A 27,913-nucleotide genomic window follows, 5' to 3' on the forward strand; every position below is an offset into this window, starting at 1 on the left:
CTTTTAACCTTCCCCTACTGGTCTCTCAATCCCAGCCCGCATCCCCCTCAAGTCCCCTTGCTGGGATCTGCCAGCCTGGAGTGTTGATATCCGGACTTATTTTCGGTCCCACCTCTATTAGCTTATTTCATTCATGGTCTGGCTGCCATCCCAATAGCGCCCAGCACTCGAACCTGCCCCTGCTGGGACTGCAGGCAGTCCGGCTAGCTGGCAGCTCTGTAACGCGGGACTACCTCCAATGATAGGAGTGGAAGTCTTGCTCTCAGCTAATTAACGCCCTGCTGAGCATTAAATGGCCGCAGGGCTGCCAGTACCGAGAGGCATGCGTTTCCTACTGACCTGAGTGGCAGGGCAGGAAACTCTGTAATCCGAACAATCTTGCCCACAACTTTAATCGAATTTCAATTTAAAAAATCAGTCCAACCCTATGTTTAGTTATGTATGAATGTTTGTGCTATACAGACTGTACTGTAAAAACGGACATGACCACTTAAATATTAAGCTTCTTCCACCTTGTAATTTTAGAATTGTTTCCTGAATCTCAGATATGTACAGTGAACCTAATTCAGATCCTCATCCTGCTAAATCTGAAAGTGGTAATGAAACGAACCTATGGAATGCCTGGTGTTAAATAAGCATTAAAGCTATAATTTACAATGTTATAAAAACAGCTTCATACATTGTTGCTCCAAAACGTTTTTGAAGTTTATTAAATTATGTTATTCTGAATTGTGCAAAAGATTAAGAACTGGTTAATAATATATGCACACAATGGGCAGCATGTGGCGCAGTGGATAGCACTGGGACTGTAGCGCTGAGGACCCAGGTTCGAAACCTGGCCCTGGTTCACTGTCTGTGTGGCGTTTGCACATTCTCCCCATCTCTGCGTAGGTTTCACCCCCACAACCCAAAGACGTGCAGGTGAGGTGGAGTGGCCATGCTAAATTGCCCCACAATTGGAAAAAAAAATAATTGGGTACTCTAAATTTATTTTAAAAAATAATATATATATACCAACTTTGCGACTAATCATCAAATTTAAATGGGATTTGGCCGAGAATAAAACAGGAGTATAAAACTCCAAAGTTTCAAGAAATAAAAGTTTCAAGACATATCCCACATTTTGTAAATCAAAAGTACAGAATCATAGCTCAGCATGAATCATGGAACTTTAGAAGAACTCAGTATAACAATTTTGATTTTGGCATTCCTTCTTAGTAATCCACTGCGTTATTCTTTGTTTAAAAACTATGCCCAAGCCAAGCCTTGGATCATAAGGCGACTGGCAGAACAACTGCACAACAGTAAATAAAGCACTGTCAAAGTGTAGGTCACAGTAATTTAATATGCTGCATACTGCTTTTCATCTCACGCCAACTGAGTGATTGTTCAGTATTTAGGTCCTTAAAAACAGGAAGAAATCCAAACAGACTGTTTAGAAGACAACTTTCAACACAATTCTACCAACTATTCTAAGATAGTCTATAACACATAATATAGTCTACAACACATAATTAAAATATGAATTTAAAACAAAAATGTGTTCTACAACTGTAAGGTATTTTCACAGTATGGTTAGCTAACCTTATATTAGCACCAAAGCATGTGATCTAATAATGTCAAGGGTGTACTGCATAGCAGACTCAACTTCACAAAGGATGAACAGTTCTGGGGGTTGGGGGGGGGGGGGGGTGGGGTGGGGGGAGAGATCTCTAAATAACTAGCCATTACTGGTCAATATCATTAACGTTGTTACAATTAGGATTTTTGGAGTTTCAGATTTTTGTGAATAAAAGATAAAATGTATAATTGCACAACATACTTTTTTCCCCACTACATTTGAATGCATACTGAATGAACTATTAATTCAGCAGCAAGAAATGTTATTGGAATGGGGACTGCAAAAGAGCAAAACTGAATTTCCATAGTATGTAGGCTGCAGATTATCATAGAATTTACAGTGCAGAAGGAGGCCATTCGGCCCATCGAGTCTGCACCGGCTCTTGGAAAGAGCACCCTACCCAAGGTCAACACCGCCACCCTATCCCCATAACCCAGTAACCCCACCCAACACTAAGGGCAATTTTGGACACTAAGGGCAATTTATCATGGCCAATCCACCTAACCTGCACATCTTTGGACTGTGGGAGGAAACCGGAGCACCCGGAGGAAACCCACGCACACACGGGGAGGATGTGCAGACTCCGCACAGACAGTGACCCAAGCTGGAATTGAACCTGGGACCCTGGAGCTGTGAAGCAATTGTGCTATCCACAAGGCTACCGTGCTGCCCCTCAGATAAGCCTCAGTTGTGCATTATGGGCTTTGTTTAATCTTCTGTGACACAGCATACACATTCACAGATTTTGAGGACACCTGAGCAGGGCTTTTATCTTGGTTCTCATTTTTTTACCCTGTTCAATAGGCATATCAAATGCAATCTTCTACAACAAGCATTTATACACATTACGCAATTAATTTTGCAATCATAAACTCTTAAAATTACACAAGTTTCTACAATAAGCGATTTTCATTTCATTTTCATTTCATTCACTGTACCATCTTTTATGAAGCAGTGCTGAACGATGATTACGAGACAAAATAGTTTAACAATGAACAAATATCCATTCACATTAAATAATCAATCAAGCCTAACACAAGTAAATAAGAACGTTCTTTTTCAACACATAATCTGCAAAATGTAACTTGTTTTTCTCCCAGAAATAAATTAAAATTTTGTAATTTTGGGCCATTTTTAAATAATTACTATATGTTGAAAGGAATGAGTGCTACTTATTGTTTATTGTTCCACAAGGTTTTACAATTTTGCAGCAATTCACACTAATCTTTGAATATTTTAGCAGATTATATTTAATTTAAAGCTTAGGGGTTACATGCCATGCAAGATAAATTATTAAAGATCTTCAAACTTTCACCACAGCCCTACCTGTGTTTTCGTTTACAGTGAAACGTCCAAGCCCACTGCCATCGCGGATGGAGTACTGGATCTGTCCATCCCTTCCACCGTCACCATCTTTTGCAGTCACCTGCAGAACACTTGTCCCAATTGGTGCATTTTCCTTGACTGTTGCCATTTTAGCAAACTCTGAAAACTGTGGTGCATAAAGATTTTCATTCACGTCTACCACTTCAATTTCTATAAAGGATGCTGAAGACAAGGATATTGGTCGACCTTTATCCTTAACACGAATCGTCAGGTTGTAGAACTGCTGTTTCTCAAAGTCCAGCTCTTTCGACAGGCGCACAGCTCCACTGGTTCGGTCGATTTCAAACTTTCCGTTATAATCATTTCCCAAAGAATAACGCACCTGGCCACCCAAGCCAAGGTCGGGATCGTGAGCTTCAAGCCATGTTACCACAGCACTGACAGGCATATCTTCGAGTACCTTAACAAAGTAGCTTGAAGGAATGAAATGGGGGGCATTGTCATTAACATCCACAAAAATGATCTCCAAAGCCACAACAGAACATTGCTGATGACCATTGTCAGCTTGGTCACAGGCTTCTATTTTCAAAGTACAGTTTGTACTTAATTCCCGATCAAGCAACCCGGTCACATAGACAATTCCAGTTGTGGCATTAATAGCAAATTGGTGGGTGTTTGTTAACAGTGTATAAATTATTTCACCGTTGCGGCCCAGATCTTCATCCATGGCCTCAATCTGAACTACGTCCGTACCAATCATTGTGTCTTCTGGAATGCTGACAGAGTAGCTCGCCAGCAAAAACCGAGGCTTGTTGTCATTAGCATCTTGGATATGGATGGTCATCAGTCTCCATGCACACTTTGGGGGATAACCTAAATCGTAAATAGTGATGTTAAGAATGTATTTATCAGTTAATTCACGATCCATTGGCATCAGAACTGTTAGCCATCCTGTTTCCATTTCAATAATAAAACAACTATCGGCATTTCCATCAGAGATGGTGTATACAACTTTGCCATTGAAGCTACTATCTGCATCAGAAGCTGGTATCTTAACAATAGTACTGCCGACTGGGAGATCTTCTTTAATGGCTACCTGAGAAGGAAAGGATTTATCGAACTGCGGAGGCTGCCTGTTAATCGAATAGAGATCAAGGAATAAGTCCTCTGTCTTTGACTTGTTTACTTTCACCCTTTTGAGCAATTTTTCAGTTAGTTTCTTAGCAACTCCAGTTTCTCTGCATGCATAGTCCTTTGTAGTCGGTTTACCATGTCCCAGTGAAATATTAAGAAACATAGGATCAGCAATATTCTCTCCATCGGTAGCTGTTATCTGAAGTGAAAAGAGCCCATCTTTTGGATTTGCACTATCCAATGCTTTTGTTAAGAATAGCACACCGGAGTCTGAATTTAGATCAAAGAATTCAAGCTCATTTCCGGCCACAATCCTGTATTTTACCAATTCTAGTTCATCAACATCAATAGCTGAAACAGTAGTTATCTGTTCACCAACAGGAAACCCACGAGAAATCACTCCTTGGCAGTCCACTTTTTCAAACAGGGGTTTATTGTCGTTAACATTTTCCACATGTACAGTCACATTTACTTCGCTTTCACGGCGATAAGGCGAACCCCAATCTGAGGCCCGAACAAAAAACCTGTAACTCTGAGCTGAAGACTCAAAATCCAGCTGTGCACTTGTGCTGATGACACCTGTAAACTGGTTTATTACAAAAGGCAATGGATTCAGCTTATCAATACTGTATGTTATGTATCCATTTTCTCCTTGATCATTGTCAGTGGCAGAAACAATCAAAACACTGCTACCAAGAGGCATGCTCTCGTTGATGAATGCCTCATACGATAGTTGATGAAACAATGGAGTATGATCATTAGCATCTTCAACCTTTATGACGACTCGCACTTTCATGTCATTGACGTTGTTGATTACCTCTAAAGCAAAATGCTCTCTCTCGAGGATGTGTATATGCTGTGATGTGGTGATCAGACCAGTTTGGGGATTAATGTAGAAATAATGAGCATCTTCAGTTGCACTAAGTTTATATTCCACATTCTGCGGTTCAGGCTTTAGTTTAACAGCAACAACAACCACACCAGGAGGAGCAAATTCATTCAGTCCTACTTCATAGATATCCTCTTCAAAGGTTGCTTGGCTCTCATTTTCCTCTGGATTTTCAATATGGACAATTTTCGCTGCAGAAAATTTTTGAGGGGTCCCCTTATCTTTTGCTTGAAGGGTAAGATTATAGCCATACGGAAAGTCTTCCCAGTTCACAGTCTTTGCTAACTTTATCCGATGCTCTCTGCCTCCTAACCCAGTTCTAACAAGATGGAACTGTCCTAAAGGATCACCTGCCACAACAGATATTGATTCGATTTCCCCATTAATTCCATCATCCAGATCATCTACAGTCACAATGGCATAAATTGGGTCGCTGTCCATCAAAGAGGGAATGTGAGTCACCATGCTTAGAGTTGGGGCATGTTGATTGATCCTATCAATATGAATAACTAGTTTTGCTGTACTGCTTACTCCATTGTTTCCATATAGTTTCATTCCACGATCCACTGCTAATACCTCCAGGTCATATTGGTTTCTCTCATCATAGTTCAATTTGGCACTTAGAGATACTATACCACTGGTTGGATGAACAGCAAAGATGTCAACTCTATCTTTAAAATAGTAATAAAACTCTCCATTTGATCCAATATCTGCATCAGTCGCTGTCACTTGTGCAATACTAGTTCGCAATGGTGTGTTTTCAGGAATTGTTACAGAATACGTGGTTGGAGAAAATAAAGGCCGCAAATCATTCATATCCAAAACTTGAATATTCACTTTTGTCCATGCCTCCAGGGCTTCCCCTCTAATTGCAGCTTTCACAATAAGCAAATAGTGCTTCTGAACTTCCCTGTTTAATATGGCAGAATTGCCTCCCTTAGTTCTTATCCTGAGAAAACAAAAATCCCCAAGTAAAACTTCTTCTGCTTTGAAGAAGCCGTCTTCATCTCCAGATATAATCCTGTATTTAATGTCCCACAATGGATCAGTCAGGCTTATCCCCATTTTAACTTTGCTGTTGGCATAGGTCCTTGCAGCAGAGTTCTCATAAATAGTGGCATTGTACAGGGAATATGTAAACTTGAAGCTGGCAGGCGGTGCTGGTTCTTGAAATTGGTGACCCCGACAACTACTGCTAAAGAGCTGGAATAGCAGGAGAGCATGGCAGAGGAAGGAAAGTGGTGTTCCTGCCCCACAGCCCATATTTAGATCCATCCCATCATTCGTCCATTCTAACATGGAGGTAAAAAAAAAGAAAGGTTATGAACAAGGATAATTTCAACATTCTGTCATCTAGAATCTCATTTCTACTCAGAACTTTGATCTTCTAAACATGAGAGATAGTAATCTACTTATTTAATTAATAAGATTAACACAGACTTGAAAGTGTGCTTTAACTATGAGACTAACTGTAGTGCAATCACTAAACATAATGGCCTTGAATTTGTAGTATTGCCAACAGCAAAACAGTCAACTTTTGCCATCATTACTGGAGTCCATATATATGCAGGGAGATAGTAGCATGGTGGTAATATCACCAGACTGGTAATCCAGAGACCCTGGCTTATGTTCTAGGAACACAGGTTCAAATCCCATAGTAGATAATAAATCTGGAATTGAAATCAGGTTTCAATATTGGTGATCATGAAACTATTGTTGTAGGTGGCACGATGGTGCAGTGGTTAGCACTGCTGCCTCACGACGCCGAGGACCTGGGTTCGATCCCGGCCCCGGGTCACTGTCCATGTGGAATTTGCACATTTTCCCCATGTCTGCGGGGGTCTCATCTGCACAACCCTAAATATGCGCAGGGTATGTGAATTGGCCACGCTAAATTGCCCCTTAATTGGAAAAAAAGTAATTGGGTACTCTAAATTTATTTTCAAGTATTGTTGATCAGCAAAAAAAAAAACCCACCTGGCTCACTAATGCTCTTTAAATGAGGAAATCTGTCATCCTTACCTAGGATGCAATTTAATGGCCTCGCCATGCCCGACTTGGTGACGCGACAAGGCCATTGAATCTCGCAAGATTCTTGACACTCAAAACGACTCGCAAAATGTAACGAATGTCGCGAGACGTCGCGATCAGATTAACACAGTTTAGTGAGCTATTGGATACAAATAAATAATCCTGAACCATATTCTCCCAGGGCCAGGGAACGAACGGCTATGACTGGTTTCCACCAGGCGTAACTGCACCTGGGGGGTGGGGGGCATTAGAGACCTCCAGATGGTCAGGCTCTGGGCAGGATGTCACTGTCACACGCCTCTGACAATGGTCACCTCAGCACTCCCAGCCTGGCACCTTGGCAGTTCCACCCAGGCACCATGGAAGTGCCAGGGTGCCCAGTGGCACTGCCAGGCTAGCAGTGCCAAGGTGCCTGGATGCCAGGTTGCCTATGCCAGGGAGTGGTTCCAGTGGTGCCTTGTCCATAAGTGGTGGGATGAGGGGTGTTTGAGGATCCTGTAAGAGGTAAATTGGGTTCAGTGGGGGTCCAGAGGCTGCGGTGGGGTAGCTGAGAGGGGTTGAAAGATCGGGCGGCGTTTAAAAATGGCACCCCATTCTGCATGTGCTCTTCCTGCACTGGTGAGTTGAGCTCGTCAGTACAGGAAATTATGTAAGTGAGGCCTCTGCAGGGCATTCCTCGCTAAGGTCAAATAAAATGGGAGAACCGTTAAATAGCGGTGTTGTTCTTGGCACTGCAGGTACTGAGAAACACCCCGCTAAACATGCCCAAAATGGGACTCTATTTTGTTCCGTTAAATCGCACCCTTAGTCTTGCCTATATGTGACTCCAAGTCCACAGCTATATGGTTAACTGTTAATTGCCATTTGAAATGGGATAGCAAGCCACAGAGTTTGAGAGCAAAGATGGATGGGCAGCAGGTGCTTTAGGAAGGCTGTGAGGGCCCTTGATAGGGTGCATTGGAGATTTACCAAGACAGTTTCAGGGAGGAGGAATTTTAAGTTGGAGAAACTGGGTTTGTTCACCTTAACAAAGGAGGTGGAGGAATTTGAAAGAGGTATATAAGATTATGACAGGTTTAGATAGGGTAGATGAAGAAAAGTTCTCATTAGCTGATGGTGCAAGAACTAGGGGACACATTTACAGCATGCGGGGGTGGGGAGGGGGACTTTGAAGAACAACATTGTTTGTACACAACGAGTGGTAATGACCTGGAATGCACTGCCTATGGGATGATGTAAGTCGAAGCAATGGCTGGGATTGTGGCTGGGAATGTCATTCACCGGAGAACTGACGAGGAAACCTTGGCAGTTCCATGGTGAGGCCCAATGGAATAGAGTGTCTTTCAGTCATATAGATTAGCCGCCGATGGCCCTTCCGTGATTGAGGTCCCAGGAAGGACTGTCATGTCAATCTTGAGCTGCCAGCCTATCAGAAGCAGCAGCTTGTCATTCCCAACAACACAAGCAGTGGCATTAACCCCCCCCCCCCGACATGCTTCTCTGCCAAGGCTCCAAATGGCATAAGGACCACAGGCTTCAGGTAAATGAGGGTCCAGGGCTTGTTTGGGGATGAGGGAGGGCGGGGGGGGGGGGGGGGGGGGGGGGGGGGGCGGGGGGGGGGGGGGGGGGGATTGTTTTGCTGGGCAGTCTTCCGAGGGCTCGGGAGTCATTTGTGACACTAAATTGCGATGGGCTCAGGGGGTAATGGCTGTCAAATGTCTCATAAATCTCAGTTGCTGACACACCACCAATGGCCAGAACTGCCCTTCCTTCCCCCGGCTTAATTTAAAAAAATATTTAGAGTACCTAATTCTGGGTTTTTTCCAATTTAGGGCAATTTAGCGTGGCCAATCCACCTACCCAGACACGGGGTGAATGTGCAAACTCCACATGGTCAGTGGCCCAGGGCCAGGATCGATCCCGGGTCCTCGGCGGCATGAGGCAGCAGTGCTAACCACTGTGCCATCGTACTGACTTAATAAGGGGAGAATTTCCTGTCATCGGAAACTGACATAGGGCCTCTCTGTAGGCCCGACTGCCATGGCAGGGTGCATTATATTCAGCCCGATGAATTAATTCCAAATGTAATACCATGTGAATGGGGGGGGGGGGGGGGGAGCAGGGGTGAGATGGAGCTGATCAGATTGCTCTAAAGACAGCTGGCAAGGACCCAATGGGCTGAATGGCCCCTTCAGTGCCATATTGATTCTACAGGCCGGGTCTTTTAGGCTAACCTTTAAAAATGACAGAGTTCAGATATAATAATAATAATCTTTATTGTCACACGTAGGCTTACATTAACACTGCAATTAAGTTACTGTGAAAAGCCCCCAGTCGCCACATTCCGGCGCCTGTTCGGGTACACAGAGGGAGAATTCAGAATGTCCAAATTACCCAATAGCACGTCTTTCGGGACTTGTGGGAGGAAACCGGAGCACCCGGAGGAAACCCACGCAGACATGGGGAGAACGTGCAGACTCCACACAGACAGTGACCCAAGCCGGAAATCGAAACTGGGACCCTGGAGCTGTGAAGCAACAGTGCTACCTACTGTGCTACAGTGTTGCCCTATGCGCAGGTGCATGTGTTGAGAAATATCAAAGACTACTCCATGCACACGGTGATCCAAGTGGGAAAGATATAGAAGTCTTGTTCCCATTTCCATCAATTCACACGTTTGCCAGCAGTGAGATGGGGGTGGAGCATGATTCACACAGGCAGGAAACCAGAATTCAGTGTAAAAACCCCTCAAAAAAGTTATATCTTGTTGAATGATGTGTAACTGATTTTTAAAAGTATTCTAATTAGTAATCGATGTTAAACACTCACATTGAGTCATGAAAGGGTAATCTTCTATTTGTTGAATGTCAAATTATTCCATTACGATAAGAAATCTGGTACATTTGAGATTTGCTTTTAGAGTTTCTGATACGAGCTTCTATCTTAATCCCATTAATGTATGTCCCAATCATTCATTTCACCAACTGTAAAATTTGAACAAGGGAGATGGTTGAACAATTCTTACTTCCTGATTTGCTGACTGATAGAATACATCAATGTGGTTGGATGTCAGCTGCTTGATGACATCACTGTTGCTGAACGCTAAGGGATCCCCTTTACTTGGCACCAAAAATAAACTGACATTGAGGAGGAGAAAATTCACACTCCATCTTTGTGGGGAGCTTCCTTTCAGGGTCAGCGGAAATCTATGTTGCACATTGCCCATTGCGTTAACATGCTCCTGTCCCACCAAAATAACTCAGTGGAAATCTATGTTGCTTCACTGTTGATTGAAAGATCCAGGCCAGTGTGTAATTATTAAAGATTTTCAATATAATTCCACATTGTGAGTATTGGCCAAAATAAAAACAAGCTTTACAGGAATAATTTATTGGCCTCCAATTTATGTTACTGTGAAGGAACCTTCTAAGGACTTAATTTTTCAAAACAGAGACCTCGGGCGAGATTCTCCGACCCCCCGCCGGGTCGGAGAATCGCCGGGGGCTGTTGTGAATCCCGCCCCCGCCGGTTGCCGAATTATCCGGCACCGGAGATTCTGCGAGGGCTGGCGTGAATCCCGCCCCCGCCGGTTGCCGAATTCTCCGGCACCGGAGATTCGGCCTGGATGGGCCGAAGTCCCGCTGCTAGAATGTCTGTCCCGCCGGCGTGGATTAAATCACCTACCTTACCGGCGGGACAAAGCGGCGCGGGCGGACTCCGGGGTCCCTGGGGGGGGCGCGGGGCGATCTGGCCCCGGGGGGTGCCCCCACGGTGGCCTGGCCCGCGATCGGGGCCCACCGATCCACGGGCGGGCCTGTGCCGTGGGGGGCACTCTTTTCCTTCCGCCTTTGCCACGGTCTCCACCATGGCAGAGGCGGAAGAGACTCCCTCCACAGCGCATGCGTGGGGATGCCGTGAGCGGCTGCTAACGCTCCCGCGCATGCGCCGCCCGGTAAAGTCATTTCCGCGCCAGCTGGCGGGGTGGAAATCAGTCCGGTGCGGGCCTAGCCCCTCAAGGTTAGGGCTCGGCCCCCCAAGATGCGGAGGATTCCGCACCTTTGGGGCGGAGCGATGCCCGACTGATTTGCGCCGTTTTTGGCACCGGTCGGCGGACATCGCGCCGATACCGGAGAATTTCGCCCCCAAATTCAAACTGGGGGCTAAATATTTGGAAAAATGCAGTGCATTGTTTAGTGACTAGCAGATATATTTTCCTGTATTTTAAATGTGACTTCCACCCTTGTCCAAAAACAGTTAAGTAACTTATAAACGCTTGATTTTTTTTTAAAAATAACTGACACATATAATTGTAAATAGCCTAGGACAATAAGCATTATGAATTATTCTCAATACAGAGGAACAACCAAAAAATAACAGAATTTATGTCTATGTAGTGAATTAAATAAGAATTTCAATTGTTAAAGAGTTAAATGAAAGACGGCAGCACAGTGACTAGTACTGCTGCCTCACAGCACCAGGGACACGGGTTCAATTCCAACCTCGGATGACTGCCTGTGTGGAGTTTGCACATTCTCCGTGTGCGCGCGTGGGTTTCCTCCGGGTGCTCTGGTTTCCTCCCACAATCCAAAGGTGTGCAGCTTAGGTGGATTAGCCATGCTGAATTGCCTATAAGTGTCCAAAAGGTTAGGTGGGGTTACGGGGAAAGGGCGGGGAATTGGGCTTAGGTAGGGTTGTTTTTCGCAGGGTTGGCGCAGACTCAATGGGGCGAATGGCCTCCTTCTGCACTGTAGGGATTCTATGATTCATTGTTAGGCATCAAATCGGGAAATTATCTATACCTGTAAACTATTTTAAACACATTTGAAAAACTGCACACAGGCATCAATCTCATTCCTTAATTGATTAACTAACTATGTTCATTACTAATTTGCATTTTAACAGTGTTCCTTGATGGTGTTATACAGACATTGCAATGATAGTTGCTGATACTCCTTCTTATTTTGCCTTAGAAACTGGAAAGCAGATAGCCCTGGTCCACTTTTAATATTTACATTGCAGTTGTGAAAGTTAATCTTCCCTCAAAATAGAAAGGTTTAACGGAATGATGTGGATTGAAGAGTTCGTAAGCATGTTAAACTTTATCTAATTCAGTAAATGTATATGCTGAAAAATAGTTAACAATTTTGACCTTCAACTACCAAATATCATTTACAGCTTGCATGGGATTCTGAAAAGTTAGCTTTCTTCAATAACTCACCACGGAAACAATCATGACTAGACTGCAGAGAGGGAAGAAGGTTTACGAGGTGGTTATGTATAAAGGAAATTTTCAGCCCATTTCGTCTCACCATTGCCTGGACCATGATGTCAGCGGCAAAACAACTTGCGACTGACATTTAAGAAAACTGCCCACAAAGATCAAGTGATTTCCGTGGCATGGATCTTCCCTTTTCCAAAGTTAGTTTGAATTCAGTCGTCCAGCAACAGTGGTGGCATCAAGCAGGGTAAGCAGCCAACCACATTAATCTTCTCAGACAGCAAAGCAAGGAGTGAAATGCACTGATTATGCTTCATTTTTAATTAGATTTTACAGAGGGTGAAATAAGTGATTGGGAGATACACATGGGATTAATGTAGAATCTGAAATATCAGAAACAAAATTTTAAAAATATATTAGAAATCTATTACTTTCTTTTTAATTGTGGGATTTCACACTCACAGGTCAGTGAGCCTGCTCAGCAGCAATTATGACCTCAGGACACCGTTAAAGCCCAGTTACGTTTAATTCAACAAGGTGTAACTTTTCCAAGTGTCTTTACAATGTGACTAATAGCAAAAAGGGCACACTATCACCAGTTTAGTGATTTTTAGTTGATGACAGACAATGCACCCGATCAAGTGTAGAATTACAGACAACAATTTTGGATCTCTACGTTTAACTGCACATATCTGGACTCTGGAGATTGCAGTGAGTTTCAGAGGAGTAATGACGAGGAATGCTGCTAGTTTTGATGTCATTACTATCACAAAGTGCAGGTCCCTCCATCACCATCCCCGTAACATAACATATAATAGTTTTTTTTTAATGGTTTCGGGTTTTTTGATCATCCTGAACATGAAAACAACATAAAATATTGTTAAAATAAGGAGGAATTAATTTACACTAAACTAACAACCATCCAAATTACATCAAAACTAATATTAGTCCTATCAAAATATATATACAATGTAGAGATAAAAACATTCTGTGGATACCCTTTACAAAGAAGAAAAATAAGGTGCAGTTTTGAATTACAATAGGACTTTGACCTCCAGTCCGTACACACAAAATATATATTATCAACAAATGAGGACCTACCTGCCTTTTTGAGGGGGGGAAAAAAACAAATACCAATACATCCCAAATCTAAACATTCTCTTCCTACATATCAAACACTTTCATAAATCAGTTTTTCCAAGTCATGTTTGTATAAATCTGGAAGCGATTGCCATCTCCCGTACTGCTACAACCACACAATCAATTCATTCACTAGTTTCCCTGCTAAAGTCACCAATTGGCACTGTTCCCACTGCAGTTCTTGGTTCTGGGAGAGTGCCAGACAAGGTCCCTACTGCAGTTGTGGAGAGTTGATGCGGTGCTGCAAGTGTCAGCACAATAGCAGCTCTGATGGAACAAGTTAATGAAACAACATACACACAGATGTTAGAACCGTTGCTGAGGACCTTTCAACACTCAGACTGGCTATACCAGTAAATAGAGCCCCGTCATCATTATTGAACAGATCCCAAAGGACAGACAAAATGTACCTTCACCAAAAGATCATCAATTAACGCAGCATAGAAGGGGACTATTCGACCCATTGAGGGGAGGGAGGTTTATGCAGACGGGAAAGCCAGTGGGGGCAGAGAATCCAATAGGAATCCCTAAACTTTTACGCCAGCGGAACGTCCCGTTGACAGTCTCGTCCCCTGCCAATGACATAATGAGATTCCCGCCATGAAAGGTCAGGAACCTCATTACAATACATTTAAATAGTATTAGCAGATTTCGAAGCTGTATCAAGCCCCCAACGTAAGAAATTCCCTCCCCCGGCCAGCGTGACCTCAATTTGGCAGGGTTTACAACAGGTCTGCATAAATGGGGATCTGGCAAATGGTCCCCGCAGGGGGTACACAGTTACGTACAGCCCCTGAGGGGATGAGGGGGGTGGGAAAGAGGGTCATGCAAGGGCAGTACCCTGGCACTGCTGGGAGCAGTTCCAAGATGCAGTGTGTAGGGAGTGCCAGGGGCAAGTGTTAGTGGCAATGGCTCGGCAGTGCCAGTGAGCAGTGCTGGGGTCCTTTGTTGGGGAGGTTTGGGATGAGAGGGGGGAACGGGGGCGGGGGGGGTGGACCCATGTCCATTGGGGGCGCAGGGCGAGGGGGGGTCCTTTTTTTTTTTTGTATCTTTTTTCAGGTGACCCCCCCTCCCCCTCTAATCTGTCAGGTGGAGGTTGCTCATGGGGTGGGCTTGCCCCTTCAATTTATTTTTTCAAAGTGTCTGGAACTTTGGCAGGAAAAGCCAGCAAGCAAGGTGGTGGGCTGCCCTCTGCTCTTTTCACCAGAGACAGCACTTCGGAAAAATAAATTATTGAATTCCACCCATTTTGACTGTGCTGGCCCTTTGAAGGAGTTAGTCAAATAATCCCAGTCCCCTATTTTTTCTCATTGCCATACAAGTTTATTTGCTGGACGTATTTATCCAATTCCCTATGAAAGTTATTACCCGTCTGCAAACGAAAAGACAAAGGCCAGAGGTTGACTGGAATTCTCCAGTTGACCTCCAGGTCCTGAGAGATGTTAGCATAGTCGTCTAGAAGCGGCCTCACAGAAAACAACTGGGAGCTCAGGCAGGCTAGAACAGTCATTTTCAAACTCAGGGTCATGACCTGCGGCTGGGTCACGGGGCCACGATCACGGCGTTCCAGATTGCGGGAACAAATGTCCAATGGTTACATCCGGCTTTTAAAAATGCTGGCCAGGACTTGCTTTCAGAATGCCATCCCACACATGCTTGCCCCCTTATCAGTTCACAGGCCCAGAGCCCAGCGAGGTAGACCACCTCCTCCTGACCCAGGAGCAGATTCTTTTTAAAAATCGATGGCATCGTCTTTCCAGAAGTGGTGACAGGAGGCAGGTCACTGACGTCATGTATTCTGAGCACGAGAGAGATTCCTCCATTTTGCAGATCCCAGCAGTGCAGAGGCGGCACGGTAGCACAGTGGTTAGCACTGTTGCTCCACAGCACCAGGGTCCCAGGTTGGATTACTGGCTTGGGTCACTGTGCGGAGTCTGCACGTTCTCCCCGTATCTCCATGCATTTCCTCTAGGTGCTCCGGTTTCCTCCATGTCCCGAAAGATATGCTTGTTAGGTGATTTGGATATTCTGAATTCTCTCACTGTGTACACGAACAGGCGCCATAGTGTGGCGGCTAGGGAATTTTCACAGTAACTTCACTGAAGTGTTAATGTAAGTCTTTGGGGCTGGTTTAGCACAGTGGGCTAAACAGCTGACTTGTAATGCAGAACAAGGCCAGCAGCGCGGGTTCAATTCCCGTACTGGCCTCCCCGAACAGGCGCCGGAATGTGGCGACTCGGGGCTTTTCACAGTAACTTCATTGAAGCCTACTTGTGACAATAAGAGATTATTTATTTATTATCAGCACCAGGGCCTCTGGTGAACAACCCATTAAGAAGCTGAAATTAGGAACAAAGCAATATAAAGCAGTTTTCTTGAGGTATGGATTCATTCATTGTGCCAATTCAAATCATGATGCAAAGCCAATGTGTGTTATGTGGTGATGTGCATCAATGTAAATGCGTGTAGGCTTGCTAGACTAGAGGGAGCACCAGAAACATCACACACACTCAACCAATAGATCAGGTAGATAGGACATGACAAATGGACATTCATGATACACACGGAGGTGACAGGACCACAGGGAGGCATTACACCAACCCATATATAAAGGACACCACACACATGATCTGCCTCTTTCCAGTGGAGACAGTCAGTGAGTAGAGACACAGGGTTGATTCAATATCACTCCCACCACGTGGATCGCAGCAACTGGTTAGTCAGTCTGGGTAGCTATAGGAGGATTAGCAGTAGTGTCGAACCCAAGTAATAGAAGTGTAAATAGTTTAATAAACGTGTTGAAGTTATCTCCACGTCTGAACCTTCCTTTGTCAAGTGCACCACAAGGAAGCCGCTTACGTTACACCTACAACATAACAAATCATGTTATATGCAGGAAAATACTGCCAAATGAAAGATACAAACTCTCAAAACTTCATGAGCACTTGAAGACCAAACATGGTGGTTCGAGGACAAACCTCTTTGATTTTTTTCAACAGATGCAGTGTGAAATTATATCATCACCGAAAGTCCTTCGCAGAATGTAACACTGAATGATAATGCAACAAAGCAAGTGAGATCGCGAGCAGCAAGCAGGCTCAGCTGTCACATTAAAGGCAAGCAGAAATGGTGGTTCGAGAGGTTCGGGCTGTGTGGGTCGCCAAGGTCGGCCGGTGTGGGTCGCCAAGGTCGGCCGGCGTGGGTCGCCAAGGACGGCCGGCGTGGGTCGCCAAGGTCGGCCGGCGTGGGTCGCCAAGGACGGCCGGCGTGGGTCGCCAAGGTCGGCCGGCGTGGGTCGCCAAGGTCGGCCGGCGTGGGTCGCCAAGGTCGGCCGGCGTGGGTCGCCAAGGTCGGCCGGCGTGGGTTGCCAAGGTCGGCCAGTTGGTAACAATGGGTCATGGGCAAAAAATGGGCTAGACACCCTCTCTGCTTACTTGGCCTCAGCTGCAGTCATGGGCCACGCTGTGTAGAGGTTCTCTTTCCACAATTATGATCTGGCTGCTGAGGTAATTTTTTACTTTAGTATGTAAAAATTGGTGGGCTCATCCATCTGGGTGCATTCTCTCTCTCTCTCTCTCTCTCACAATTTCCTGACAAGCAGCCAGCAAGTCCTTCAGTGGTGGAGGGCTTCCTATTGGCCCTCCAACATTTGAGAAACCACCCAGCATCCTTAATTGGACAGCCAGGTGTCTGTTCCCCACATGGTACAGGCTTCTGAGCTTCATTTTGCCACAAGAGAAGAGTCCTGAAGTTCACATGGAAAAGTCAGTTCTTGGTTGCCACAGATGCTATCTGACTTACCGAGAATTACCAGAATTTTATGTTTTTCTGGCCAGCGCATCAAACAGTGATTTGACACCAGTGCAATTTTTGGAGTTCGATGGCTACAAAAACCTGCATTGCTTCCAAATATGTATCTGCAATGCATCCCCACACCTCTGAGTCCTCAGCAGCAAAATTGGTGCGCAACCTTTTCGACAAATGAGATTGCACCTGCATTGCACTTGTCCCCTACCCTAACTACAGAACTTTGCAGCATGCCTTGTTATGCCATAATTCAGTGTTCCTCTTGCCGGCACTCACTTCTGCAACCAGTTCCAACATCTCCTTCAACCAGCACCTCATTTTAAGTTGTGAAGGCTAGCTTGTAGTGGTGCTAGCAATTCATAAATCTGGGCCCCCTGCTGAAACATGCAGCTACTCCATGTTTAGTGCTCGTTGCATGCAGCTATCATGCAAATCAGGTTTGCTTGCTGTCTGAATGGGAAGCAAAGGGTGTAGGTTAATTCTGCATTGTGATATCGGCAACAGTTTTCAGGCTTTGTTCAATTTTGCAGCCTTTATTTTCTGCACGTGGTCGAATTCAGTGGAAATGATTGTTCAAAAATATTCATAATTTTTCACATTCCTGACTTCTGTCATAAGACCGAAAGTAAATTATGTGAAGCTGCTACCTCCTCAGATTTCAAGTCTTACAAAAAGAGTTGATATTTGCTACCACCTTCAGAAGCAGGTGTGTTTGTGACTATAAATACCAATGCTACTGCCAGAAACAGGCTGCCACTGGGAAAGGTACGAAGGACAGAAGGAAGATGGCAAACTACAACTTTTGTGGCAATGGCAGGCGTGTAAACACAATTTTGTATTTCTAGATAGATTTCAGAGAACTTGATTGCTCCTCAAGTGGAGTCCAATAATAGAAGCAAAATAGACTGCTTACAGTACCGAGCGCCAATAGAATTATCCTAGAAATATGAACTGAATAGATTTCATGGCACTAAGAGCCAAGAGAATTATTCAAGTGCAGGTAAATTTCAGCAAATAAGATTCTCCACTTTAAATCTGAGAAACATTCAGAGATTTTGGTGGACTGCAAATACACACTCTTCCATTTTCTTGCAGTAATGCACAAAGGAATGGCCACACTTCTAGACAAGATAGTTGAAAAGAACTGAGAGGAAACAAGCTCAAACTACCCCACAGACGGACTTGAATACTTTCCTTCTTCCTCTAACCAGGTGCTGATGTTGCTCCCACACAGCATTAAGCAATGTCAAGTATCAATTTGTTTGCAAGTGCTTCGAACTGCATGCACAATTCAATTTGTCAGTGTGAAACAGAAACTTGCTGCTTAGGAATTCAGAATCCATTCTCAGGAGATAAACAGCCCCAGAAACCAACGAGCAATTTGCTGCCATGGGATTATTGAGAGGATGAACAGTCAAGATGAGAATCTTAAAAGGGACTAAGTTTAGATTCTTGCCGGCCCCAAAAGACTACAAAAGCTTCTGATAAAAATTTGTTATCCACCTATCCACTGCACATAAGTGTATCATGTTTCCTAACTCTCTAGTCCTTCAGATACGACCTCAATTTCCACACTTACAAGCCATATAAATGATCGCTTATAAATATCACATTATCTTCATAATGTTCCTTTTATTTTAGATAGTTTAGAATTATTTATTAATTGTAGTTTGATGTCTATAACTTATTAAAATTCACAATATAAACAGATATTTTAGTCATACCTTGAAATATTATCCAGTGATTTTCAAACAGAAAAATTGTTAGCAATTTTTAACAAATCATAACATCTCCTCTAAACAAGCTTATCAGAGCATCAAGCGCAAAGGGAGAGACAAATTTTCCACATGCACAATGGGCGGGATCGACCAACCGCGTCCCACTGGAATCAGAGTGGGACACAGCCGGTAAATGCCAGGGGAGGCCTTCCACGGCACCTTAATGGCTGCAATGCCTCGCGAGAACTAACTAGATTTCACGAGACGTCGCATCTGGGTGGGATCCATTCTTGCACGGTTACTTAACCATCCTGATGCTGGATCTAACCGGCTTCCGACATGTACCGACCTCCCCAAGTAGACTCCTGCCGGGCTCAGATTACAACTGGTATACACAGATGTGGGCCAGGCAGAACGGCACATGGGGGAGTTCTCCCAAGCCATTAGAGACCTGGGGGCGATCAGGTAAAATGCAGGGTGGCACCTTGGCTCTCCCCCTGGCACCTGTACACTGCCCAGTTGGCATCTTGCCACTGCCACCCTAGCACTGCCAAGGTGTCCAGGGGGCACTGCCAGAGCCTGAGAGAGATTATGCCCATGAAAGGAGGGATGAGGGGTTTATGAAGGGTGGGGGGGGGGGGGTGAAGTGGGGTTTGAAGGGGACTCCAGAACGTTTAGGGATGGGGGGATAAAGGATTGGGGTCCCAAAAAGGGGAGCATGTCAAGGCCTGAAAAGGGGTGGCCCCATAGCAGGATGTCCTCACTTGGGGGGGGGGGGGGGTGCGGGGTAATGCCCTTGAATGTGTGTGTGTGTGTGGCGGGTGACATTGCGCATGGGTGAGGGGTATGGGGACCCTCAAGCTCACTTACAGATCAGGGAACCCTTTCAAAATGGTGGTCTGATCTCTGAGAAGCCGGTCTGGCCAGCGAGTTCAGCTCCCAGTGACTAAAAACATTCTAAGTTTGGGCTAGCCTGGAGAGAATCTCCCCAGGGCCCAAAAAGATAATTAAGAATGGTTAGGTAGTGATGGAAAACTCATCGACAGACCAAGGGAGAAACTCCCCGCCAAACCTACCTTTAAAAATAATTTTTTATTAAAGTTTTTCATAAAATATCAATAACAAAATGAAAAAGAAACCCAACAGGGTTAAGTACAAAACACAGTCCAGAAAAACAACCCTCCATACCCCCCTTCCCCCCTGTACATAAATAATAAATTAACATTAACACCCCGACTTAATACAACAAGTATATACACCCCCTCAGACCCTCCAGTGTAAATAACAACAAAAAAAAAGTGACCCCCCTCCCGCCGAGTTGCTGCTGCCATTGACCAATGTCTACCGCTCTGCCAGGAAGTCTAAGAACGGTTGCCACCGCCTAAAGAACCCTTGTACCGACCCTCTCAAGGCGAGATTCACCCTCTCCAACTTAATAAACCCCGCCATATCGTTGATCCAGGATTCCACGCTTGGGGGCCTCGCATCCTTCCACTGAAGAAGGGGTACCAGGGACGCAAAGGCCAGAATTCCGGCCTCTTTCACCTCCTGCACACCCGGCTCCTCTGCCACCCCAAATATTGCGAGCCCCCAGCCCGGCTTGACCCTGGATCCTACCACCCTCGACACCGTCCTCGCTACGCCCTTCCAAAATTCCTCCAGCGCTGGGCATGCCCAGAACATATGGGTGTGGTTTGCTGGGCTCCCTGAGCACCTAACACATCTGTCCTCACCCCCAAAAAAATGACTCATCCTTGTCCCGATCATGTGTGCCCTGTGCAGCACCTTAAACTGTATGAGGTCGAGCTTCGCGCACGATGAGGAAGAGTTCACCCTCCCCAGGGCATCTGCCCACGTCCCTTCCTCAATTTCCTCTCCCAAATCCTCCTCCCACTTACCTTTTACCTCCACCACCGAGGCCACCTCTGCATCACCTGGTAAGTCCCCCCCCCCCCCCCCGAGAGCACCCTGTCCTGTAATGTGTGTGGCCGTATCCGCGGGAATTCCACCACCTGCTGTCTGGCGAACGCCCTTACCTGTAAGTACCTGAAGATGTTCCCCGGGGGGAGCCCGTACTCCTCCTCCAGCTCACCCAGGCTCGCGAACTTCCCGTCCACAAACAGGTCCCCAAACCTTCGTATCCCTGCCCTGTGCCACCCCGCAAACCCTCCACCTGTTCTTCCTGGGGCGAACCGGTGGTTCCCCCGTAATGGGGTCCCAGCCGAGGCCCCCACATCCCCCGTGCCGCCTCCATTGCCCCCAAATTTTGAGGGCAGCCACCACCACCGGGCTCGTGGTATACCTCCTTGGAGGGAGCAACAGCGGCACCGTTGCAGTGTCCCCAGACTCGTACCCACACAAGACGCCATCTCCAGCCTCTTCCATGCAGCCCCCTCCCCCTCCATCACCTACTTGCGCACCATCGTCGCATTGGCGGCCAGTAGTATCCACAGAGGTTGAGCAGCGCCAGTCCCCCCCCTCCATCTCAACTCCGCTCCAGGTACACCCTTCTCACCCTCGGAGTCCCTCGCGCCCACACAAACCCCATTATACTCCTGTTAACCCGCCTTAAAAAAGCCTTCGGGATAAACACGGGGAGGCACTGGAGCAGGAACAAAAACCTTGGGAGCACCTTAATTTTGATTGACTGCACCCTACCCGCCAAGGACAGTGGCAACGCGTCCCACCTCTTGAACTCCTCCTCCATTTGCTCCACCTGCCTTGTAAAATTAAGCCTATGAAGGGACCCCCAGCCCCTGGCCACCTGGACTCCCAGATACCTGAAGCTTCTCTCCGCCTTTTTTAGTGGGTGCTCGCCAATCCCCCTCTGCTGGTCCCCTGGATGAACTACGAACAGCTCGCTCTTCCCCATGTTGAGCTTGTACACCGAAAGTCCCCGAATTCCCTAAGAATCCTCATTACCTCCAGCATTCCTCCCACCGGGTCCGCCACATACAGCAGCAGGTCGTCCGCATAAAGTGACACCCTATGCTCCTCCCCACCATGCACTGTAGCCAGTTAAAATGGCTGACTCCCGATTTAGAATGGCTAACCCCGATTTGAAATGGCGAACGGAAAAGGCTGATGGGAAAATCAGCCAACAGGACTAAAACAAGCAGCTGCAGGTAAAACTGTGTATTCGCCTCTAGGAAGGCCAGACAAGATCGATACCTGCAGCCATCAGCACAACAAAACACCAGCCATCTGAATATTAATGAGCAATCCCCGGGAACAATGTGCAACAATTTAGACACACAAAGCCAACCCAGACTTTTCGGCGCCAACATGAGCCTACACAAAAGGTGAACGATCACCCCAAGACTGCCCATCGATCAAGGAATCGCTCCAGCATTGGAGAATATCGAACCAAGTGATTGGGACAAAGTCCAATCACTTGGAACCAGGTACAGGGTCCGCCCCGAAAGGCGAGAAGCCCCTGGGGATTATAAGAATAGAGTCCAAGTTCAAATCGACCCTTCTGCAACCCCTTCTGCCTCCTGCACCCTTCTGCTGACCTTCTGCAACAGCCGCTCAAATCGTAAGTCTTACTTCAACGCTCGCAACGAGATAGGCGCTCCTAGCTATTGATCTGTACCAACTTCGAATCCCGCAGGCTCAGAACCCAAACGATTGGCCATTCATTTCCCTGACCTGGTGGGCCATTTCCAAGTTAAGTATTGGCCTGTTAGTTGTAGGAAGTAGCTTAGAAGTAGAATTTATGCATAAGTATTGATTACTGTATATAATAAATGTGCGTTGATTTAACTTTTACTAACTGGTGTGTTGGATTATTGATCATTACTCGGACTTAAACCCCGTGGCGGTATCAGAAAGATACCTGGCGACTCAAGAGCAAAGGTGATAGAACAGAGCAATTAAACTAAGGCTAAAGTTAGCAGCAACAGCACCAACCCCCTCCAGTTCCTTGACTCCCTCAGTGCCATAGCCAGGGGTTCAATCGCCAGTGCCAAGATCAGGGGAGATAAGGAACACCCGTCTCATCCCTCGGTGCAACCGAAAGTACTCGGACCTCCTCCTGTTTGCGGCCACACTCGCCATCGGGACCTCATACAACAGCCTAACCCACCTGACAAACCCCTCCCCAAATCCAAACCTCTTCAGCACCTCCCACAGGTACCCCCATTCTACCCTATCGAAGGCTTTCTCAGTGTCCATCGCCACCACAATCTCCGCCTCCCCCTCCCTCGCCGGCATCATGATAACGTTCAAAATCTTCCGCACATTCGTGTTCAACTGCCTCCCCTTCACAAACCGCGTCTGGTCTTCATTGATGATCTGCGGCACACAATCCTCAATCCTCGTGGCTAAGACCTTCGCCAGCACCTTGGCATCTACATTTAGCAAGGAAATCGGTCTGTAAGACCCACACTGCAGGGGATCCTTGTCCCGCTTCAGGATCAAGGAGATCAGTGCCTGGGACATGATCGGGGGCAAAGCCCCCCCCTCCCTTGCCTCATTGAAGGTCCTAACTAACAGCTGGCCCAACAGGTCCATATATTTTGTATAGAATTCGACCGGGAAACCATCCGGCCCCGGTGCCTTCCCCGCCTGCATGCTTCCTATCCCTTTGATCAGCTCCTCCAGCCCAATTGGTGCCCCCAATCCCGCCACCAGTCCCTCTTCCACCTTTGGAAACCTCAATTGGTCCCGGAAGCGGCCCATCCCTCCCTCCTCCCGTGGGGGCTCGGATCGGTACAATTCCTCGTAGAAGTCCCTGAAGACCCCATTGATTCCAGCTCCACTCCGCACCGCACTCCCTCCCCTGTCCTTAACTCCCCCGATCTCCGTAGCTGCGTCCCACTTCTGAAGCTGATGCGCCAGCATCCGGCTTGCCTTTTCCCCATACTTGTAAATCACCCCCTGGGCCTTCCTCCACTGCACCTCCGCCTTCCTGGTGGTCACCAGGTCGAATTCGACCTGGAGGCTACGCCTCTTCCTCAACAATCCTTCCTCGGGCTCCTCCACATACCTCCCGTCTACCGTCACCATCTCCCCCACCAGCCTCTCCCTCTCTCCCTGCTCCCTCCACTCCTTGTGGGCACCAATTGAGATCAGCTGTCCCCTCACCACCGCCTTCAGTGGCTCCCATACCATCCCCACTCGGACCTCCCCGTTGTCGTTGGTCTCCAGGTACCTCTCTATACTTCCTCGGACCCGTTCGCTCACCTCCTCGTCCGCCAACAGCCCCACCTCCAAGCGCCACAGCGGGCGCTGGTCCCTCTCCTCCCCCATCTCCAAGTCCACCCAATGCGGGGCATGGTCCGAAATGGCTATTGCCGAATACTCGGTATCCTCTACTCTCGCTATCAACGCCCTACTCAAGATGAAAAAGTCGATTTGGGATTAAGCCTGATGGACTTGTGAGAAGAATTCAAATTCCCTAGCCCCCGGCCTTGCAAATCTCCAAGGGTCCACCCCTCCCATCTGGTCCATAAACCCCCTCAGCACTCTAGCAGCCACCACGCCGAGTTCCGGATGGATGAGACCATGAGAGACCCACGCGTCGGGAACTTGGCCGGTCGGGGGCGAAGCATCTGGGGGGGGGGGGGCTCAGGCAACGTCCTGAGGCCGTCAATAGATGGCGCTTTGGAGGGGGCGGAGCATCGTGAAAGCGGCACTGCCCCCGATTTGGGCAAGAATGGGTATTCTCCAGCCAATCGCCGAATGTGATTTCGGTGTTGACGACTGGAGAATCCAGTCCATTATATCAATTAATAAAAATGGAATTTGTCTTGTTCAATCACTGTTCATTACTTCTGATTACTTTTGTAGTCCTGATATTATTCTACATAAGGCATGAACAACCTTAACATCATCTTCTGATTCATCATGATAGAAAAGAGGTATGAAAAGGGATAAAGTGTTGTGGTCATCTAAACTGGGGTAAACTTTTTCCACTGATTTTCAAGTTTACAACTAGGTGGCAGAAATTTAAGAACAACAAAAGGTAATGGGGACAGATCAGTGGAACTTTTAATGAAGTGGGGATTGATAGGACGTGAAATTCCTCAACTATAATTGGTGAAAGCAGAATACTGGCTTTTAAAACAAAATAGGCAAATACTTGAAAAAGATACAGTCAAAAGGGGCATGAGAAATTGTTATATTCACAATGTGCCGCAAATAGAAAAGGTATGGGAGGTGCCGCAACTTGGGTTTTTTCCAAACACGATGCAAGGTTTCTTCAGGCGATGTTACTCATAAAATATAAAGATGGAGAACCAGAGCCCACGTAAACACTCTGCTGACACCATTACCGATCACGTGACCTTCCACCAGCTGGGATGTATTACTTAAATACAGTAAGAAGGCTTACAGCACCAGGTTAAAGTCCAACAGGTTTGTTTCAAATCACTAGCTTTCGGAGCGTAGCTGGTCAACTCACTCACCTGATAAAGGAGCTGCGTTCCGAAAGCTAGTGATTCGAAACAAACCTGTTGGACTTTAACCTGGTGTTGTAAGATTTCTTACTGTGCCCACCCCAGTCCAACTCCAGCATCTCCACATCATTACTTAAAGACATAACAGAAATGAGAGGCATCATGTGGATATCGTTTTGTAAAGATATGGGCAGAATGGTGTGTTGTGCTGTAAAATTTTCAGAATGCCATATTACATGCCAATGAGCATCGATTCGCAAAACGTGGGACTTCCACCCTCACTCATGAGGATGTCTTGCGCTACAGAGCTGCTGGCCAGTCTAATTGGCTGGCAGATCTCCAGTCCCTCCAGGCACAGCATTGCAGTGGCCAGAAGAGGCACTGCATGGAGCTGTCTGGGACTTAGTCCCAGGAACCCAAGGACGAGATAAATGGCAGTTTTCAGGGTATTGAGGGTATGGAATGCCTGGGGCATTTGGAGGAGGTGATCAGGCTATCAGGAGATAGGCAATGGAGGTCCAGGTGTCATTGGGTATTAAGACACGGAATAGGAGGTCGTCCTCCAGTCAGAAGATTGAGGTGACCTCCCTCCCTCACTTCCCGCCCAAGATCCAAATATCTTTATTCACGAGCTTCATTCACTGTCATCTTCCAGCGAGCCACTTAAGAGTCTTAATTGGGGCAAGGCCGGTCTTCCGTTCTGAGGCCCTGCCAGTCCCAGAGTAACATCACTGTCAGGCTGGGGTAAGCAGGAACCTGGAAGGAATTCCCTCCATGCAATTTCATGGCGATGGGGTGAAGTATAAAATTCTAGCTCACAAATTGATTTGGTGATGTGAAACATAAAAAAACCTGAATGCAAACAAACACCAATTACCAAAACAATTCAGCAGAGATTTTTGGGGGTAATATCTGTGAATATACCTGTTTTTTCTCATGGATTTATTTTATGTACTTTGGGGTCTGGTGTGCACGAGTGCTTTTCAACTGCCAAGATGGAACTGATTTTATCCCTTTTAAGGGCTATTTCTTAGGTACGCCTTTACAAAGTGACCATTTGCATGGTAGCACTGTGTATAGCACTATTGCTTCACAGCACCAGGGACCCTGGTTCAATTCCCACCTTGGGTGACTGTATGGAGTTTGCACTTTCTCCCAGTGTCTGCATGGGTTTCCCCCGGGTCTCCTCCCACAGTCCAAAGATGTACAGGTTAGGTGGATTGGCCATGCTAAATTGCCCCTTAAGAGTCCAAAAGGTTAGGTGGGATTACTGGGTTTCGGGGATAGGGTGGAGGCATGGGCTTAATTAGGGTGCTCTTTCCAAGGGCCGGTGCAGACTCAATGGGCCAAATGGCCTCCTTCTGCACTGTAAATTCTATGATTCTATGATTCTTTGGAATGTATATTGTTATGGGCCAGGGTTTAGAGAACCCCAAAGTGTATCATGGAAGTTCACCTGACCCACAACTTTTAATAGATTGTGGTATGGGGAGCAGACAGCCCACTCTACAGGTGTGGTACAGCAGAAATGGAAAAGTATTTTTTAAAGCAAAACAATGTTTATTCTATGAACTCAAGTTAACCTTTTTAAAACACACAGTCAACATCTTAGCAACCATTAATTCAAATACAACCCCCAAAGAATACAACACTAAGTAATCCTTTTAGCTTTCCTTTTAACATCCATAAGACTTAAAACACCTTTTCCCAGAAGCACATCAGGTTAAAGTCAGTACTGTTATTGGTTTTAAATCACTAGGATCGATTTACAGTCTTTAGATTACAGACAGAGACTCTAATACACCTGTGACTGCAGCTATCCAGCTCTGAAAATGAAACTAAAACACACCCTGCAGCAAACAGCCTAAAACGAAAGTAAAAAGCTGACAGACAGCCCAGCTCCACCCACTCTCTGACATCACTGCAGTAATAAACACCCATTTCTTAAAGGTACTCTCACTACAGATACTTATATACACACCCATTTATAAACACCCATTTCTTAAAGGTACTCTCATGACAATATTCTGATGATAGTTATAATTTGTCAGCTCTTTGTACATCCCCTGGTGACTATCATTGGGAATTATCAAGGTCAGAATCAATTCGCCTTGCTATCGTTTTTATATTTTTGACACTTTAAACCTTGACATCTAAAATGCAACAGAATCAGAATTGGCAAATGCAATGCTTGACTGATTTATGACATAATGGATCAGGAAAGCTACCAGCAGTTCTTAGCTCAACCTAATATTGACAAGTGACGTAAGAGCATGCAAAAATGAATACATGGCACCTTTGGGTGATAGCGAACAATTTCACATGATTGCCATTCAAATTGCCCAAGGAAAACACCCAAGTATGTAATTTTCAAAAGGCAATTACAAGGTTAATTAGCACTAAAAACAAATTGAAGGGGGGATTTCATTATTAACTTCTCAGTAAAGAACACATGAATTACCTTGAAATCAAATTGAAGACCATGGAAGACAAATGCATGAGATTAAAACAAACAAGCAAAAAAAAACCCACTGAAATGAGAAAGTAGTGAAGTCTAAATCAGGGTTTTACTGCATGCCTGTGAGTGCATGGAGTACAGTATAGTAAATAAGATTGCTGACTTACAGG

At 46.0% G+C, this 27,913-nt stretch overlaps 1 protein-coding gene across 8 annotated transcripts in view; it reads right to left on the bottom strand.

Moving 5' to 3' along the window:
* LOC140391693 (protocadherin Fat 3-like) overlaps positions 1 to 27,913 on the bottom strand; it is a 1,133,162-nt gene that overhangs the window by 641,285 nt on the left and 463,964 nt on the right. For all 8 annotated transcript variants that reach the window (XM_072476450.1, XM_072476451.1, XM_072476455.1 and 5 more), the window contains one exon: positions 2,948 to 6,262. In XM_072476450.1, the coding sequence (XP_072332551.1) occupies positions 2,948 to 6,245 (3,298 nt within the window). In that variant the 5' untranslated portion in view covers positions 6,246 to 6,262. The remainder of the gene's footprint in view (positions 1 to 2,947; positions 6,263 to 27,913) is intronic.

Source organism: Scyliorhinus torazame, chromosome 15 (genome assembly GCF_047496885.1).
Source record: "Scyliorhinus torazame isolate Kashiwa2021f chromosome 15, sScyTor2.1, whole genome shotgun sequence".
Classification (NCBI taxonomy): domain Eukaryota; kingdom Metazoa; phylum Chordata; class Chondrichthyes; order Carcharhiniformes; family Scyliorhinidae; genus Scyliorhinus; species Scyliorhinus torazame.